The sequence below is a fragment of the Tamandua tetradactyla genome, chromosome 13 (genome assembly GCF_023851605.1).
Source record: "Tamandua tetradactyla isolate mTamTet1 chromosome 13, mTamTet1.pri, whole genome shotgun sequence".
Lineage (NCBI taxonomy): Eukaryota > Metazoa > Chordata > Mammalia > Pilosa > Myrmecophagidae > Tamandua > Tamandua tetradactyla.
In genome coordinates this window covers 3,016,520-3,035,072 of record NC_135339.1, presented here as the reverse complement: position 1 = coordinate 3,035,072, position 18,553 = coordinate 3,016,520, and the positions used below count along the sequence as shown (strand labels likewise).

At 39.3% G+C, this 18,553-nt stretch overlaps 1 protein-coding gene across 8 annotated transcripts in view; it reads right to left on the bottom strand.

The window, feature by feature from the left end:
* LOC143653504 (zinc finger protein 37A-like) overlaps nt 1–18,553 on the bottom strand; it is a 79,288-nt gene that overhangs the window by 45,837 nt on the left and 14,898 nt on the right. For 4 of the 8 annotated variants that reach the window (XM_077124547.1, XM_077124548.1, XM_077124549.1 and 1 more), the window contains exons 4-5: nt 6,729–6,854; nt 6,340–6,432 (exon numbers count right to left, since the gene is read on the bottom strand). In XM_077124547.1, the coding sequence (XP_076980662.1) occupies nt 6,356–6,432; nt 6,729–6,854 (203 nt within the window). In that variant the 3' untranslated portion in view covers nt 6,340–6,355. Of the gene's footprint in view, nt 1–6,324; nt 6,433–6,484; nt 6,486–6,728; nt 6,855–18,553 lie in introns of all 8 variants that reach the window. The other 4 variants (XM_077124546.1, XM_077124544.1, XM_077124545.1 and 1 more) reach the window with 2 other exon arrangements.

The window sequence follows — 18,553 nt, the reverse complement described above, 5'->3', positions numbered from 1 at the left end:
ACACAGGCCCATTATATTGATGATATCATGTTGATTAGACCTAGTGAGCAAGAAGTAGCAACTACTCTAGACTTATTGGTAAGACATTTGTGTGTCAGAGGATGGGAGAGAAATCCAACAAAAATACAGGGGCCTTCCACCTCAGTGAAATTTCTAGGCGTCCAGTGGTGTGGGGCATGTTGCGATATTCCATCTAAGGGGAAAAATAAATTGCTGCATCTGGCCCCTCCTATGACCAAAAAAGAGACACAACGCCTGCCTAGTTGATCTCTTTGGATTTTGGCAACAACATATTCCTCATTTGGGTGTGCTATTACAGCCCATTTATCAAGTGACCAGAAAAGCTGCTAAGTTTGAGTGGGGACCTGAACAAGAGGAGGCTCTGCGACAGCTCCAGGCTGTTGTACAAGCTGCTCTGCCACTTGGGCCATATGATCCAGCAGATCCAATGGTGCTGAAAGTGTCAGTGGCAAATAGAGATGCTGTCTGGAGCCTTTGGCAGGCCCCATAGGAGAATCACAACGCAGACCCTTAGGATTTTGGAGCAAAGCCTTACCACCTGCTGTAGATAACTACTCTCCTTTTGAGAAACGGCTTTTGGCCTGCTACTGGGCCTTAGTAGAGACTGAATGCTTAACCATGGGTCACCAAGCTACCATGAGACCTGAACTGCCTGTTATGAGCTGGGTGATGTCTAACCCACAAAGCCATAAAGCTGGGCTTGTGCGGCAGCACCCCATCAAAAAATGGAAATGATACATAAAGACAGAACCAGAGCACGTCCTGAAGGCACAAGTAAGTTACATGAGGAAGCAGCCCAAATGCCCATTGTCTCCACTCCTGCCACATTACCTTCTCTTTCCCAGACCAGAGCTATGGTCTCTTGAGGAGTCCCTTAAAGTGAATTGACTGAGGAAGAGAAAACTCGGGCCTGGTTTACAGATGGTTCTGCACAATATGCAGGTACCACCCAAAAGTGGACAGCTGCAGCACTACAACCCCTTTCTGATGTCCTTAAAGGACAATGACGAGGGGAACCCCTTCCAGTGGGCGGAACTCTGAGCAGTGCACCTGGTTGTTCCTTTTGCTTGGAAGGAGAACTGGCCAGAGGTGCGTTTGTATGCTGACTCATGGGCTGTTGCTCATGGTCTGGCTGGATGGTCAGGGACTTGGAGAGAGCATGATTGGAACACTGGTGATCCATGGGCTGTTGCTCATGGTCTGGCTGGATGGTCAGGGACTTGGAGAGAGCATGATTGGAACACTGGTGACCCATGGGCTGTTGCTCATGGTCTGGCTGGATGGTCAGGGACTTGGAGAGAGCATGATTGGAACACTGGTGACAAAGACTCTGGGGAAGAGGTATATGGATAGATCTCTTTGAGTGGACAAAGAATATGAAGATATTTGTGTCCCACAGGAATGCACACCACAGGGTGACTTCAGCAGAGGAAGGTTTTAATAATCAAGTGGACAAGATGACCCATTTTGTGGATACCAGTCAGCCTCTTTCCCCAGCAACTCCTGTCATTGCCCAATGGGCTCATGAACAAAGTGGTCATGGTGGTAGGGATGGAAGTTATGCTTAGGCTCAGTAACACAGACTTCCACTCACCAAGGCTGACCTGGCTATAGCCACTGTTGAGTACCCAATCTGTCAGCATTCAGAGACCCACACTCCACCCCCAATATGATACCATTCCCCAAGACAATCAGCCAGCTATATGGTGGCAAGTTGATTACACTGGACCACTTCTACCATGGAAGGGGCAGCGATTTGTTCTAACTGGAATAGACACATACTCAGGATATGGGTTTGTTTACCCTGTACGTAATACTTCTGCCAAAACCACCATCTGTGAACTTACGGAATGTCTTACCCATCATCATGGTATTTCACACAGCATTGCTCCTGATCAAGGAACCTATACTGTGAAAAAGAATTCACAGCAAATGAAGTGTTGGAATGGGAACACACTCATGGAATCCTCTGGTCTTACCATGTTCTGCACCCTCCAGAGGGAGCTGGGTTGATAGAACAGTGAAATGGCCTTTTGAAGACCCAATTACAGTGCCAACTATGTGGCAATACCTTGCAGGGCTGGGGTGATGTTCTCCCGGTGGCTGTGAATGCTCTGAATCAGGGTGTATTGTATGGTGCTATTTCTCCCATAGCCAGGATCCCTGGATCTAGGAACCAAGTGGTAGAAATGGGAGTGGCACCACTCACTATTCTCCCTAGTGATTTACTAGGAAAATTTTTGCTTTCTGTCCCTGTGACCTTATGCTCTGCTGGTCTACAGGTTTTAGTTCCAGAATGGGGAGTACTTCCACCAGAAGAAAGAACAATGATTCCATTGAACTAGAATCTATGACTGCCACCTGGTCACTTGGGGCTTCTCATGCCCCTGGATCAACAAGCCAAGAAGGGGATTACTTTACTGGCTGGGATGATTGACCTTGACTATCAGGGGAAATAGGACTGCAACTACACAATGGAGGTAAAGAAGAATTTTTCTGGAATACAGAAGATGCCCTAAGGTGTCTCTTAGTACTACCATGTCTTGCGATAAAAATTAGTGGAAAACTGCAACAACCCAATCCAGGCAGGACTACTGATAGCTCTGAAACTTCAGGAATGGAGGTTTGGGTCACCTAACTAGGAAAAGAACCACGGCCACCTGAGGGGCTTGCTGAGGAGAAAAGGAACACGGAATGGGTAGTGGAAGAGGGTAGTGATAAATATGAATTATAACCACATAATCAGTTACAGAAACAAGGACTACAGTGGTATGAATATTTCTTCCTTGTTTTGTAATTAGTATCTGTGCATTTATGCATAAATCAAATAGCTCTGTTTTTCTCTTTATTTTAACCCTTTTATCCTATGACATAAGCTGCTTTGTTCATACTATAGCATTTAAGTTGTAAGATATCAAGTTCAAGAGTGAATATTACCCAAGACTTGCACCCTATTCTGGAGAGATTTAATGTGTTTCTGGTTGTATGCAGGACAGTTGAGTATTGTTAGGTGAGGAAAAAATGTGTCTGTTATTGTTTTCTATTTAGAGATTAAGTATGGTTTAAGGTGATGTGTATAGCTGCCAAGTTGACAAGGGGTGGACTGTGAAGGTGACTTCATGTGTCAGCTTGACAAGGAGGTGGTGCCCCATTGTCTGGTCGCACAAGTGCTGGCCTGTCTGTTGCTGTGAAGACATTTCATGAACTTAAATCATGACCACAATGGTTGCATCCACAGTTGACTGCATTTGCAATTAGCTAAGGGAAGTGTCTTCTACAATGAGTGACACTTAATCTAATCAAGGGAAGGCTTTTAAGGAGGATTCAGAAGAGACAATCACTCTTCCTGCTTCAGACAGCCAGCCTCTAAGAGTTTGTTGAGGACCTTCATTGGAGATGCCAGCTCACAGCCTGCCCTACAGACCTTGGACTTTACATGCCCATGGTTGCGTGAGACACTTTTATAAATTTTATATTTCTGGAAAGCTCTTGCTGATTCTGTTTCTCTAGTGAACCCTAGCCAATACAGTATTCATTAGGTTTTAACTGAATGGAGCGGTTCCTTGTAATAACAGTTGTAAAGTAAGGAAATAAAACACTTACTGTGTATTCAACTTCAATGTACTTTTGTGTATTTTTCAATTGCCAAGAAAAATAAACAACTTTGTACATTTGAAAAAATAAAAAACTATACAGATGGTGTCTCCAGGCTTCTTTTACAATTTCATCATACTTGATGCAATATTTCATATAACTCAATAAGAAAATTGAAGGATGATTTAATGGTGATTTACTTTACTATAGCTTTGTCCTTTTAAGAAAACCCATTATTATTTCATTTTCTTAGCATTTTAGTCTATTTTACATAGTTGGAAGCAATTAATAATAATGCTGAAATAATTGCAAGGGGATAAAATAGAAAAATGTTTCAAGTTTAACTGCAAGATAGAATGAGTTTTATTCAATTAAAATATATAATTCCCTTCATTCATTCAAATTTAAAAAATTAATTATAAGAAAGTATAAAAGTCATGAAACAACAATCCTTATAAATAATTAGAATTGCTTCAAGGACCCAAAAAAAAACTCGAAAACTAAGATTGTCCCACTGGAACCCAGATGGTATACCAAGGGTTAACACTGTATTTTGTTTAATAACTGACAGTACATCATCACTCCTTTTATATTCTAATGTTTCATATTCATATTTCATGTGTGATTCTTAAAAACTATATAGCTAGATTTTAAAATCCAATTTGATAACAACCTTTAACAAAAGAGTTTTAGCCCCTTTGAATGTATTATAATTACTAAAATATCTGGACTGGTTTCCTATGTTTCATTTAGAGTTTCCACTTGTTCTAATTTTTACTTGCTTTTCTCTCCCGTCGTCATACTTTTTTTTGGTCTGATGAAATATACTGGTGATTTCTTTTCTTTTACATTTTCTCCTCTTTAAAAGTTTTAAAGTTGGACATGTTATTTTCTTGCAGCATTTACCAATTAAACTTTACTATTTATATTTAATAATAAAATTCCTTCCAAACAATTAAAGGATTTTTCGAACACAATTCTGATTAACAGGCAACTACCTTATATGCTACCATTTTTTTCAATACTTTACAGCTGTCCTTTTTATACTGAACACAGTAAACATTATTACTCTTTTATAGAGACAATATTTAATTAGGTAACCTATATCTTTGGTTATTTCCTCCCAAAACTGCTTCTCCCTACTTTCCCTCGTCTCAGTCAATGGTTAACACCATTATCCAGTGTCTCAGGATAAAATATTTCAGGTGATCCTTGGTTATCCTCTTTTTCCTGTACCCATAATACAATTTAATAGCAAATCCTGTTTTAGCTACAACTTCACAATATATCAAGGTCCAAATACATCTCCTGACTTTCATGATTGCCACTAACATAAGCCACAGCATCCTTCACACTGACTCAGATACCTGAGCTTTTTTTTTAACTTCATCTGGTTTTACTCTTGCCCTCTTTCCCCAGTCCTCTGCTGCTGCATATTCCACTGCATAGCAGAAAACATACATGAATCAGAGCATGTGCTCCTTTGCTTAAAACCTTCCAAAGACTCCACCTCAATTAGAATGAAAGCACTGAATTCACAGTGGCCAATAAGACCAAGTGAAACCATGGTCCAGCTACCTCTCTACATCATCTGTTATGCACTCCCCCTCACTCACTCACCTCAATCCAACCTGGCTCATTGCTATTCCTGCACACACTAAACATTCTGACCTGAGGTTTATGGCAGAGGGTATATCATCTAGCCAGAATATTCAGAATCCAAAGGCTAACTTCACTCACACATTTGTGTTCATAACAACATTGACCTCAAAGAGTCCCTTTCCTGATCACACTTTTGTAAATGACACACCACATCACATTTTCTTCTACCCCTAGAATGCAGGCTCTACAACACGACCATGACACTGTTGGCAGCCAATGCCCTAGCACACAGACATAGCTGGCATACAATAGTACTAAACCCATACTTTTTTAGTGAATACATGTGATTAAAAGAAGACAAGTAACTTATACACCAATGCTCATAGCAGTGTTATTCACAATAGACAAAAGATGGAAGCAACCCAAGTATCCATGACAAATGGATACATGAAATGTGGTATACATACACAGTGGAATGTTATTTGGCCATAAAAATGAATGAAATTCTGAGATGAGACAACATGGATGAACCTCGAAGACATGTTGAGTGAAATAAGCCAGATCCAAGAAAAAAATATTATATGAGTCCATTTATATGAAATAACGTAAAATAAGCAAATTCATAAGGACAGAAAATAGATTACAGGTTACCAAGGGGCTGCAAAGCTGGGGCAAATTAGAAATAACTGCTTAATGGATATGGAGTTTCTACTTCGGATGATAAAAAAGTTTGGGTAATAAATAGTGGTACTCACAGAACCATATTATAAATACAATTAACATCACTGAATTGTACACATGAAAGGGGTTAAAATAGGAAATGTTGTGAGGTAGGTATGTTACAAGAATCTTAAAAAAGACAAGTGAGATGGACACAGAAAGATAATAAAATATCTATAAAGAGATAGGCAAGAATTGGGTTCTTGGAAGAAAAAAAGGAGAGCACTTAGCTATTATCTGCAAATCTGATACCTGCACCTGAGGCAAGCAGGCCAATTTTTCTCATTCACCTCCCAAGTTCTGGTAGCACTAATAAAAGATCCCTGAAAATTAGAAGCTGTCAAGGTCTGGAATAACTCCTTGGCTTACAGCTCCTTACGGACTCACCTGGGAGGCTCTCACCTGGGGGGCTTTGGCTTCAGGACTCTTCCTCTAACCAAGGCTTCTCTCCTTGTTCCAGCTTGAAGATCACCTCCAGTTTGCTTATACAATACCCTGTGAAGGACAAAGACATAGGGTTTAGGCCAGGTGGCCCACGACTCAGAACCCTTAAAAGGGTACAAAGGTACACTGGCACAAAAATAGGAACTCAACAACAATAGGTCCACTTGAACATTTCACGGAAGAGAAAAGAACACAAATGTTTTCACAGTGGTTCAGGAGGGATCAATCAGTTCTGACTGTGGGGTTTCAAGCGGATAAATCATTATCTCTACAAAGAAACTACCCATATATCAGCAGCTAAAAAGGAAGTGGATGTTGCTGGGAGTTACATAAAACACGACCCCTACCCATGAGACAAGGTGGCTGTAGTTCTCCAGCATCACGTCCCTGTACAGGGTACTCTGGGCAGGGTCCAGGTGCTGCCACTCCTCCTGGGCAAGGCCCACGGTCACGTCCCTGAATGACGCTGACCCCTGGAACAGCACATTCGTATTCAATCTGAAGTGGCCATTACTGGATATCATATATTTTTGATAATTAGCACTTGTCATATTCACTGTTCACAGTTGAAGACAAAATGCTACACAGGATGCCTACTCTAAGTATCATATGTTGTGGGAAATGAGAAATCATGGTATAAGGATTCTGCTAGCACACTAGTTTTATTTTCACATATGTTCACACTAGGTCCTGCCAGTGTGCTAAGAGCTATACCAATTCCTGAAAATATAAAGAGGAATTTTTTAAAATCCTTCTCTCAAGGAGTTTATAATCTCATCAGAAGCATAAATTGATTTACAGATCCACTCTATCTGTAATTCCAAGAGCCTACTATACAGAAATGGAAAAGCCAATCATCAAATTTGGAAGGGTAAAGGGCCCCAAATAGCCAAAATCATCTTGAGAAAGAAAAAACAAAGTTGGAGGACTCACACTACCTGATTTTAAAGCATATTACAAAGCTTTAACATAGTCAAAACAGCATGGTACTGGCATAGACAGATGTAATTAAACGGAATTAAATTGAGAGTTCAGAAATAGACCCTCACATCTGTGGTCAATTGATTTTTTCTTTCTTTCTGTTTTTTTGTTGTTGTTGTTGTTCAACTGATTTTTGACAAGCCAGCCAAGTTCACTCAGCTGAGACAGAAGAGTCTCTTCAACAAATGGTGCTGGGAGAACTGGAGATCCATATTCAAAGAAAGAAAAGGAGCCTTATCTCACATTTTATACAAAAATTAGTTCAAAATAGATCAAAAATCTGCAAATTAGAACTAGGACCATAAAACTCCTAAAAGAAAACATGGGGAAGAATCTTAAAGCTCCTGTGGCAGGAGGTGGTTTCTTAGACTTTACATCAAAAGCACAAGCAATGCAGAAAGAAATAGATAAATGGAACCTCCCCAAAACTGAATATTTTTGTGTTTCAAAGGATTTTGTCAAGAAATTAAAAAGCCAACCTATTCAATGGGAGAAAATATTTGAAAGCCACATATCTGATAAGGGTTTGAATATATTTTTAAAAATCCTACAACTTAAAAATAAAAAGACAAACAACCCAATTTTTTAATGGGCAAATGGTTTGAATAGTTATTTTTCCAAAGAGGAAAGACAAATAGCTAAAAAGCACATGAAAAGATGTTCAACATTACTAGCAATTAGGTAAATGCAAATCAAAACAACAATGAGATATAATTTCACACCTACTAGGCTAGTCACTATAAAAAAAACCCAGAAAACTACAAGTGCTGGAGAGGATGTGGAGAAATAGGAACACTTATTCACTGTTGGTGGGAATACAAAATGGTACAGCTGCTTTGGAAGCCAGTTTGGTGGTTCATCAGGAAGCTAAGTATAGAATTGCCATATGATCCAGCTATCCTGTTACTAGGCATACATTCAGAAGAAATGAAAGTGGGACATGAAGAGACATTTGCAACACCAATGCTGACAGCGCTATTATTCATAATTGCCAATAGATGAAAACAGCCCAAATGTCCATGAACTGATGAGTAGATAAACAAACTTGGTATATACATATGATGGAATATTATGCAGCTGTAGGAAGAAAGGAAGTCATGATGCATGCAACAACATGGATGAACCTTCAGGACATTATGTTGAGTGAAACAAGCCAGGCACAAAAGGACAAATACTGTATGGTCTCACTAATATGAACTAATTATAATGAGCAAACTTTCGGAATTAAAATCTAGAGTACTGACATTCATTTTATTGGTTTCCGGGTCAAGATGGCGGCTCAACAATGGCACGTTTTAGTTCTACCTCCAAAACAACTACTAAATAACCAGAAACAGTACAGAACAGCTCCTGGGGCCACGTCAGTGACCAGACACACAGCGCACCCCAGTCTGGATCAGCTGGACTGGCTGCGAGCACCCCCCAGAACCCTGAGTTCCCAAAGCTGCGGTGGCCAGCCCCCCTCCCCCACAGGCCACTTCCCAGAGGGGAAAGGAAAGGACTTCACCAGCAGCAGGGACTGAGCACAATCAAACGCCAATTGTGGAACTAATTAACAAATTCTGACTACTAAAAATAGGCCCCCAGCTTAGGTGAACCTGATCAAAGTGGAGGTTGCTCATTTTTGCCCCGGCGCCAAGGGGGCAGGACTGACAGAAAAAGGGGGAAAAAAAAAAGAAGGAAACAGAGGTTTTTGTGACTGTGTATCTACAAAGGCTTGACTGCCTCTGGATACAGCGGCAGGCCTTTTCAGGATGCAACTGCCCCAGGCATAGGCAGAAGTGAGCTCTTCTGGGGGCTTGTCTGGAGCCTGTGCCTTCCCCAGGGGAGGGGTGAAGCCCCACCCAGGTGGAATCCCTCCCTCAAGGAATTCGGACACCAGGGCATGGAAATTTGAAGCCATTAAAACCAGCCTACAACCTCTTCTCTGTCTCCACCACACCCCCAGCAGGGAGAGTCTGCCGAAGTTAAAGGTACCGCATCATCTTATGCTGGTGGGACCTGCAGTCAGACAAGCGCCACACACAGGGCAGGATAAGAAAAACAGAGTCCAGAGACTTCACAGGAAAGTCTTTCAACCTGCTGGGTCCACCCTCAGGGAAAACTGACACAGGTGACTCTTTCCTCCTGATAGGAGGCAAGTTTGATCTGGGAAAATCTGGCTGGGGTCTATAATATCTAAGTAAACCCTCCTAAGTGTGTGTGTGGGGGGAGGCACCACACAAGCAGGGCAAGAAACAAGAAAACAAGAACTGAAAAATTCTCCTCTGTTAAACAAAACTTAAGCTAAAGGTCTAGATAAAGCTGAACGGAATGTCAAAGAACAGATAAATCCCCCTAAGATCAGGAACAAGACAAGGATGTCCATTATCACCACTATTATTCAACATCGTGTTGGAGGTTCTAGCCAGAGCAATTAGACAAGAAAAAGAAATACAAGGCATCAAAATTGGAAAGGAAGAAGTAAAACTATCACTGTTTGCAGACGATATGATATTATACGTCGAAAACCCGGAAAAATCCACAACAAAACTACTAGAGCTAATAAATGAGTACAGCAGTGTAGTAGGTTACAAGATCAACATTCAAAAATCTGTAGCATTTCTATACACTAGCAATGAATAAGCTGAGGGGGGAATCAAGAAACGAATCCCATTTACAATTGCAACTAAAAGAATAAAATACCTAGGAATAAATTTAACTAAAGAGACAAAAAACCTATATAAAGAAAACTACAAAAAACTGTTAAAAGAAATCACAGAAGACCTAAATAGATGGAAGGGCATACCATGTTCATGGATTGGAAGACTAAATATAGTTAAGATGTCAATCCTACCTAAATTGATTTACAGATTCAATGCAATACCAATCAAAATCCCAACAACTTATTTTTCAGAAATAGAAAAACCAGTAAGCAAATTTATCTGGAAGGGCAGGGTGCCCCGAATTGCTAAAAGTATCTTGAGGAAAAAAAACGAAGCTGGAGGTCTCACGCTGCCGGACTTTAAGGCATATTATGAAGCCACAGTGGTCAAAACAGCATGGTATTGGCATAAAGATAGATATATCGACCAATGGAATCAAATAGAGTGCTCAGATATAGACCCTCTCATCTATGGACATTTGATCTTTGATAAGGCAGTCAAGCCAACTCACCTGGGACAGAACAGTCTCTTCAATAAATGGTGCCTAGAGAACTGGATATCCGTATGCAAAAGAATGAAAGAGGACCCGTATCTCACACCCTATACAAAAGTTAACTCAAAATGGATCAAAGATCTAAACATTAGGTCTAAGACCATAAAACAGTTAGAGGAAAATGTAGGGAGATATCTTATGAAACTTACAATTGGAGGTGGTTTTATGGACTTTAAACCTAAAGCAAGAGCACTGAAGAAAGAAAGAAATAAATGGGAGCTCCTCAAAATTAAACACTTTTGTGCATCAAAGAACTTCATCAAGAAAGTAGAAAGACAGAAAGAAAGTAGAAAGCCTACACAATGGGAGACAATATTTGGAAACGACATATCAGATAAAGGTCTAGTATCCAGAATATATAAAGAGATTGTTCAACTCAACAACAAAAAGACAGCCAATCCAATTACAAAATAGGAAAAAGACTTGAACAGACACCTATCAGAAGAGGAAATACAAATGGCCAAAAGGCACATGAAGAGATGCTCAATGTCCCTGGCCATTAGAGAAATGCAAATCAAAATCACAATGAGATATCATCTCACACCCACCAGAATGGCCATTATCAACAAAACAGAAAATGACAAGTGCTGGAGAGCATGCGGAGAAAGGGGCACACTTATCCACTGTTGGTGGGAATGTCAAATGGTGCAACCACTGTGGAAGGCAGTTTGGCGGTTCCTCAAAAAACTGAATATAGAATTGCCATACGACCCAGCAATACCATTGCTAGGTATCTACTCAAAAGACTTAAGGGCAAAGACACAAGCAGACATTTGCACACCAATGTTTATAGCAGCATTATTTACAATTGCAAAGAGATGGAAACGGCCAAAATGCCCATCAACAGACGAGTGGCTAAACAAACTGTGGTATATACATACGATGGAATATTATGCAGCTTTAAGACAGAATAAACTTATGAAGCATGTAATAACATGGATGGACCTAGAGAACATTATGCTGAGTGAGTCTAGCCAAAAACTAAAGGACAAATAACTGTATGGTTGTACTGATGTGAACCGGCATTCGAGAATAAACTTGGAATATGTCATTGGTAACAGAGACCAGCAGGAGTTAGAAACAGGGTAAGATAATGGGTAATTGGAGCTGAAGGGATACAGACTGTGCAACAGGACTAGATACAAAAACTCAAAAATGGACAGCACAATACTACCTAATTGTAAAGTAATCATGTTAAAACACTGAATGAAGCTGCATCTGAGGTATAGTTTTTTTTTGCTTGTTTGTTTGTTTGTTTTTGTCTTTTTTATTGTTATTATTTTTATTTTTTTCTCTATATTAACATTCTATATCTTTTTCTGTTGTTGTGCTGGTTCTTTTCCTAAATCGATGCAAATGTACTAAGAAATGATGATCATGCATCTATGTGATGATGTTAAGAATTACTGATTGCATATGTAGAATGGAATGATTTCTAAATGTTGTGTTAATTTCTTTTTTTCTTTAATTAATAAAAAAAATAAATAAATAAAAATAAAAAAATAAAAAATAAAAAAAAGAACAGATAGACAACAAATTCATCCAGCAAGAAAACCCTAGATAAAAGAAGTGAAAGCAATCTCCAGAATAAACTAACTAAGGTAATTAAATGCCTAGATGCCAGCAAAAAATAACAAATCACACTAGGAAAATTGAAGATATGGCCCAGTCAAAGGAACAGACCAACAATTCAAATGACATACAGGAGCCGAAACAATTAATTCAGAATGTACGAACAGACATGGAAAACCTCATCAAAAACCAAATCAATGAACTGAGGGAGGATATAAAGAAGGCAAGGAAAGAACAAAAAGAAGAAACTGAAAGTCTGAAAAACAAATCACAGAACTTATGGGAATGAAAGACACAGTAGAAGAGATGAAAAAAACAATGGAAACCTATAATGGCAGATTTCGAGAGAGAGAACACAGGATTTCTGAACTGGAGGACGGAACAGCTGAAATCTGACAAGAAACAGAAACTACAGGAAAAAAAATGGAAAAATATGAGCAGGGACACAGGGAATTGAAAGACAATATGACGCGCACAAATATACGTGTTGTGGGTGTCCCAGAAGGAGAAGACAAGGGAAAAGGAGGAGAAAAACTAATGGAGGAAATTATCACTGAAAATTTTCCAACTCTTATGAAAGACTTAAAATTACAGATCCAAGAAGTGCAGCGGAACCCAAAGAGAATAGATCCAAATAGACATACTCCAAGACATTTACTAATCAGAATGTCAGAGATCAAAGAAAAAGAGAGGATCTTGAAAGCAGCAAGAGAAAAGCAATCCATCACATACAAGGGAAACCCAATAAGACCATGAGCAGATCTCTCAGCAGAAACCATGGAGGCGAGAAGACAGTGGGATAATATATTTAAATTATTAAGAGAAAAACTGCCAACCAAGAATCTATATCCAGCAAAACTGTCCTTCAAAAATGAGGGAGAAATTAAAACATTTTCAGATAAAAAGTCACTGAGAGAATTTGTGACCATGAGACCAGCTCTGCAAGAAATACTAAAGGGAACACTAGAGACAGATACGAAGACAGAAGAGAGAGGTGTGGAGAAGAGTGTAGAAAGGAAGACTATGAGTAAAGGTAAAAAGAAGGAAAATTAGATATGACATATAAAATCCAGAAGGCAAAACAGTAGAAGAAAGTACTACCCATGCAGTAATAACACTGAATGTTAACGGATTAAACTCTCCAATCAAAAGACATAGTCTGGCAGAATGGATTAAAAACCAGGACCTATCTATATGCTGTCTCTACTCAAAGGACACGAAGCCAAGGACACAAATGGACATTTACACACCAATGTTTATAGCAGCATTATTAACAATTACCAAGAGATGGAAACAGCCAAAATGTCCATCAACAGACAGTTGGCTAAACAAACTGTGACATTTACATAAGATGAAATATTATGCAGCTGTAAGACAGAATAAAGTTATGAAGCATGTAACAACATGAATGGACCTTAAGGACATTATGCTGAGCGTGATTAGCCAGAAACAAAAGGACAAATACTGTATGGTCTCACTGATATGAACTGACATTAGTGAATAAACTTGGAATATTTCCTTGGTAACAGAGACCATCAGGAGATAGAAACAGGGTGAGATATTGGGTAATTGGAGCTGAAGGGATACAGATTGTGCAACAGGACTAAATATAAAAATTCAGAAATGGGCAGCACAATATTACCTAACTGTAATACAATTATGTTAAAACATTGAATGAAGTTGCATGTGAGAATGATAGAGGGAGGAGGGCTGGGGACATAAATGAAATCAGAAAGAAAGATAGATGGTAAAGATCGAGATGGTATAATCTAGGAATTCCTAGAGTGTATAATAATAGTGAAATGTACAATGTACAAATTTTAAAAATGTTTTGGCATGAGGAAGAACAAAGGAATGTCATTATTGCAGGGTGCTGAAAATAGATGATAATTAATACTTTAAAATGTCACCTCATGTGTGAGACTAAAGCAAAAAATGTTTGTTACAAAATTTATATTTTGACTAGATCATTTCCTAATATAACTCATGTAGATAGTTTGATTGAATGTCATAAGTACTTGGAATCTCAGGTAGGACATGAGATTTTGTTGGTTTGTCCAGAGTGATGCCCTGATGAATCCCAGAGTGATTTGATCAGTGAGTGGAAAAGTATTTGCAAGCCCCCTTTGGGGAATGGTGAGAGTGGGGAGAAATTCAACTTCCCCAAGTTGAATTCTTGATATTCTCACAAGCAGTGTGGACAACCAAAGCTATAGGCTGAGCCCCCAGTCTTGGGGTTTGTTCATATGAAACTTAACCCAACAAAGGATAGGTCAAGTCTACTTAAAATTTAGGCCTAAGAGTCACCCCCAACAAAGCCTCTTTTGTTGCTCAGATGTGGCCTCTCTCTCCAGCCAACATGATAAGCAGTCTCACCACCCTACCCCTCTCTACGTGGGACATGACTCCCAGGGGTATGGACGTTCCTGGCAACGTGGGACAGAGATCCTGGAATGAGCTGAGACTCAGCATCAAGGGACTGAGAAAAAACATAAATGAGCTGAGAATTAACATCAAGGGATTGAGAGAACCTTGTCGACCAAAGAGGGAAGAGTGAAATGAGACTAAGTGTTAATGGCTGAGAGATTCCAAACAGAGTCAAGAGGTTATCCTGGAGGTTATACTTATGCATTAAGTAGATATCACCTTGTTGTTCAAGATGTAATGGAGAGGCTGGAGGGAACTGCCTGAAAATGTAGCGCTGTGTTCCAGTAGCCATGCTTCTTGGTGATGATTGAACAATGATATAGCTTTCACAATGAGACTCTGTGAATGTGAAAACCTTGTGTCTGATGCTCCTTTTAGCTACTATATCAACAGAAGAGTAGAATATATGGAATAAAAATAAATAATAGGGAGAACAAATGTTAAAATAAATTTAGTTTGAAATGCTAAAAAAAAAAAAAAAAATCTAGAGTACAGGTTACCAGGTGATGGAAAGAGGGTGGAGAATGAGTAGATGATGCTTAAGGTGTACAGAATGTTTAATAAGGTAAGTTTAATAAGGTTTATTTGGAAATGGATAGAGGTACAATATTTTAAGTGTAATTAACAATGCTGAGTGTAAGCACCGTTGAAAGGGGATGTCTACGGTCATACATAGCACTGGAAGTAAAGCCAGAGGATAAATCATGGAAATCTATAATATAACAAAACCTGTTTGTGGAAGAAGACTGTGGTACAAATATAGGAAAGTTCTTAAATGAACTAGAACAATGTACATCACTATTACAAGGTGTTAATAATAAAGCGGTATATTGGAAAAATACCAATAATGCCAAGTAAGGACCATAGTTAACAGTAACTCTGTAATATTCTTTCAGTTGTAACGAAGGTACTGTCATGGTCAGCTTCATGTGTCAACTTGGCCAAGTGGTGGTACCTGTTTGTCTGGTTGGGCAAGTGCTGCCCTCTCAGTTGCAATGAGGACATTTCATAGAATTAGGTCATGATCATGTCAGCTGCATCCACAGCTGATTCCATTTGTAATCAGCCAAAGGGGAGTGTCTTTTGCAATGAATGTTGCTTAATCTAATCATGGGAAGCCTTTTAAGGAGGATTCAGAAGAGACAGGTCTTCCTGCTTCGGCTGGCAAGCCTCTCCTGTGGAGTTCATCCAGACCCTCCATCGGAGTCGTCGGCTTCACAGTCAGCTCTGTGGATTTTGGACTCTGTGTTCCTGCAGTCACGTGAGACACTTTTATAAATTTTATGTTCGCGAGTGTTCCCTGTTGATTCTGTCTCTCTAGGGAACCCTGACTGACACAGGCGCTACACCAAGCTTCAGCGTCAACAATAGGAGGGTAGGGGGTAGATTTTCTTTCCCAGAGCAATGGGAGTGTTTTCAAATTGACTGTGGTGCTTAAAATGCCAATTACGTGATTATACCAACAGCCACTGATTGCATATTTTGGATGGATTGTATGGTGTGTGAATAAAACTGTTAAATAAAAAATACTATCAACTTTCTTTGCAGAAAAGGAAAAGCCAATCATCAAATTTATATGGAGGGGGAAGGGACCCCAAATAGCTGAAGTCATCTTGAAAAATAATGAAGTTGGTAGACTTATACTTTGCAACATCTTAAAACTTATTACAAAGACAGTTATCAAAAGAGCATGGTATTGGGCGGGCCGCGGTGGCTCAGCGGGCAAAGTGCTTGCCTGCTATGCCGGAGGACCTCGGTTCGATTCCCGGCCCCAGCCCATGTAACGAAAACGGAGAAACAAAATACAAGAAAATGTTTAAAAAAGATGTTTCCCTTTCTTCCTCTCTTCCTTCCTTCTATCCTTCCTTCCTTCTCTCTGTCTTTCCTTTAAAAAAAAAAAAAAAAAAAAAAAAAAAAAAAAAAAAAAGAGCATGGTATTTCAGATGTGGCCTCTCTCTCCAGTCAACACAAAAAGCAAACTCACCACCCTCACCCTGTCTACATGGGACATGACTCCCAGGGGTGTGGACCTTCCTGGCAACATGGGACAGAAATCCCGGAATGAGCTGAGACTCAGCACCAAGGGATTGAGAAAACCCCTAGAATGAGCTGAGACTCAGCATCAGGGGACTGAGAAAACCTTCTCGACCAAAAGGGGGAAGAGCGAAATGAGACAAAATAAGTGTCAATGGCTGAGAGATTCCAAACAGAGTTGAGAGGTTATCCTGGAGGTTATTCTTATGCATTAAGTAGATATCACCTTGTTAGTCAAGATGTAGTGGAGAGGCTGGAGGGAACTGCCTGAAAGTACAGAGCTGTGTTCTAGTAGCCATGTTTCTTGAGGATGATTGAATAATGATATAGCTTTCACAATGTGACTGTGTGATTGTGAAAACCTGGTGTCTCATGCTCCTTTTATCTGTCTTATCAACAGACAAATAAAACATATGGAATAAAGGTGAATAATAGGGGGAACAAATGTTAAAATAAATTTAGAGTGAAATGCTGGTGATCGGTGAGGGGGAGGGGTGGGGGGTATGGTGTATGAATTCTTTTCTGTTTTCTTTTTATTTCTTTTCTGAATAGATGCAAATGTTCCAAGAAATGATCATGATGATGAACATGCAACTATGTGATGATATTGTGACTTACTGATTCTATATATATAACGGAATGATAAAAAAATTACAAATGTTTGCGTTTGGTGTTTAAAAAAAAATAATAAATATTAAAAAAAAAAAAAAAAAGACCATGGTACTGGCTCAAGGACAGCCAAACAGTCCAAAGAAATAGAATTAAGAGCTGAGAAATCAACTCTCACATTCACAGTCAACTGATCTTTTTTTAATATTTTTATGTAAGAAAATAAACAATACACTTAGAACCACCGAAATTGCATATCTTCGTTAGCTTATCCATAGGCATATTTTAAATAAAGTATCCAAATAACCATTGTAAAACTTGTGTTTCCATGTATCAAAAAAAGGCTTGATATCCTGTGAACATAAAGAAATGAAACAGCTCAACAAAAAATGAACAAACAACCCAATTACAAAATGGGCAGAGGGAATGGAATGAACAGATACTTTACTGAAGACCAACTGATTTTTGGCAAGATGGCAAAGACCACTCAATTGGAAAAGAATAGTCTCTTCAACAAAGGGTGCTGGGAAAACCAGATCTCCACTTGCAAAAAAGAAAAAAAAGGAGCTCCTCCCCCTGCCCCACCTCAAACCATTTATAATAATCATCTTAAAATGAATCAAAGACCTAAATATAAGGGTTAGAACTATCAAGCTGCACCTCTGGGTGATTCAGATAATTGAAAATTAGATTTAGAGAAGGAGATGATAAACTTCTGTAGAGGATCTCACAGTGAGTTATTTAGGCATTGAAAGCCATGGTCTCTGCTGCAACTAACAACCCTGCCATTGCAACAAGGAAGCAACCATAGGCATATGAGCTTGTCTGTGTTCCAACAAAACTTTATTTACAAAAACAACTGGCAGGCAAATTCTCTAACAGTATATAATATACATATATATATGTTTTTCCTTAAGTGGCAGGCCAGATTTGACCTGTATGCTATAGTTTGCTAAACCCTGATCTACAGAATAGGCAAACAAGGTATGAGATGGTCATATCAAAACTGATCTCATAAAATCTGCCCTAAAAGTACAGGAGAAGCTGCTTCTTGAATAACTGAATGAGCCCTTCTAATGAGTTACCAGGTGACGCTCGTGCTGCTACTAGTCCAGAAGCCATGCTTTTAAACTACCACCTGACAATATACAGCCTCACCTTTGAAACCACAGATACAAATATTAGAGTCAATAAAGACATAAACTAAATATGGAGTTACACACCCACATCTGCATTTTGGGAGAAATGATGCATAATCATGGTAACCAAATGGTAGTCCCCAGTCACGTGTGCTACTTACTGTACAAGTGAAATGCAATTAGCCTAAACTGAGAGTGCCCTCAGTATAAAA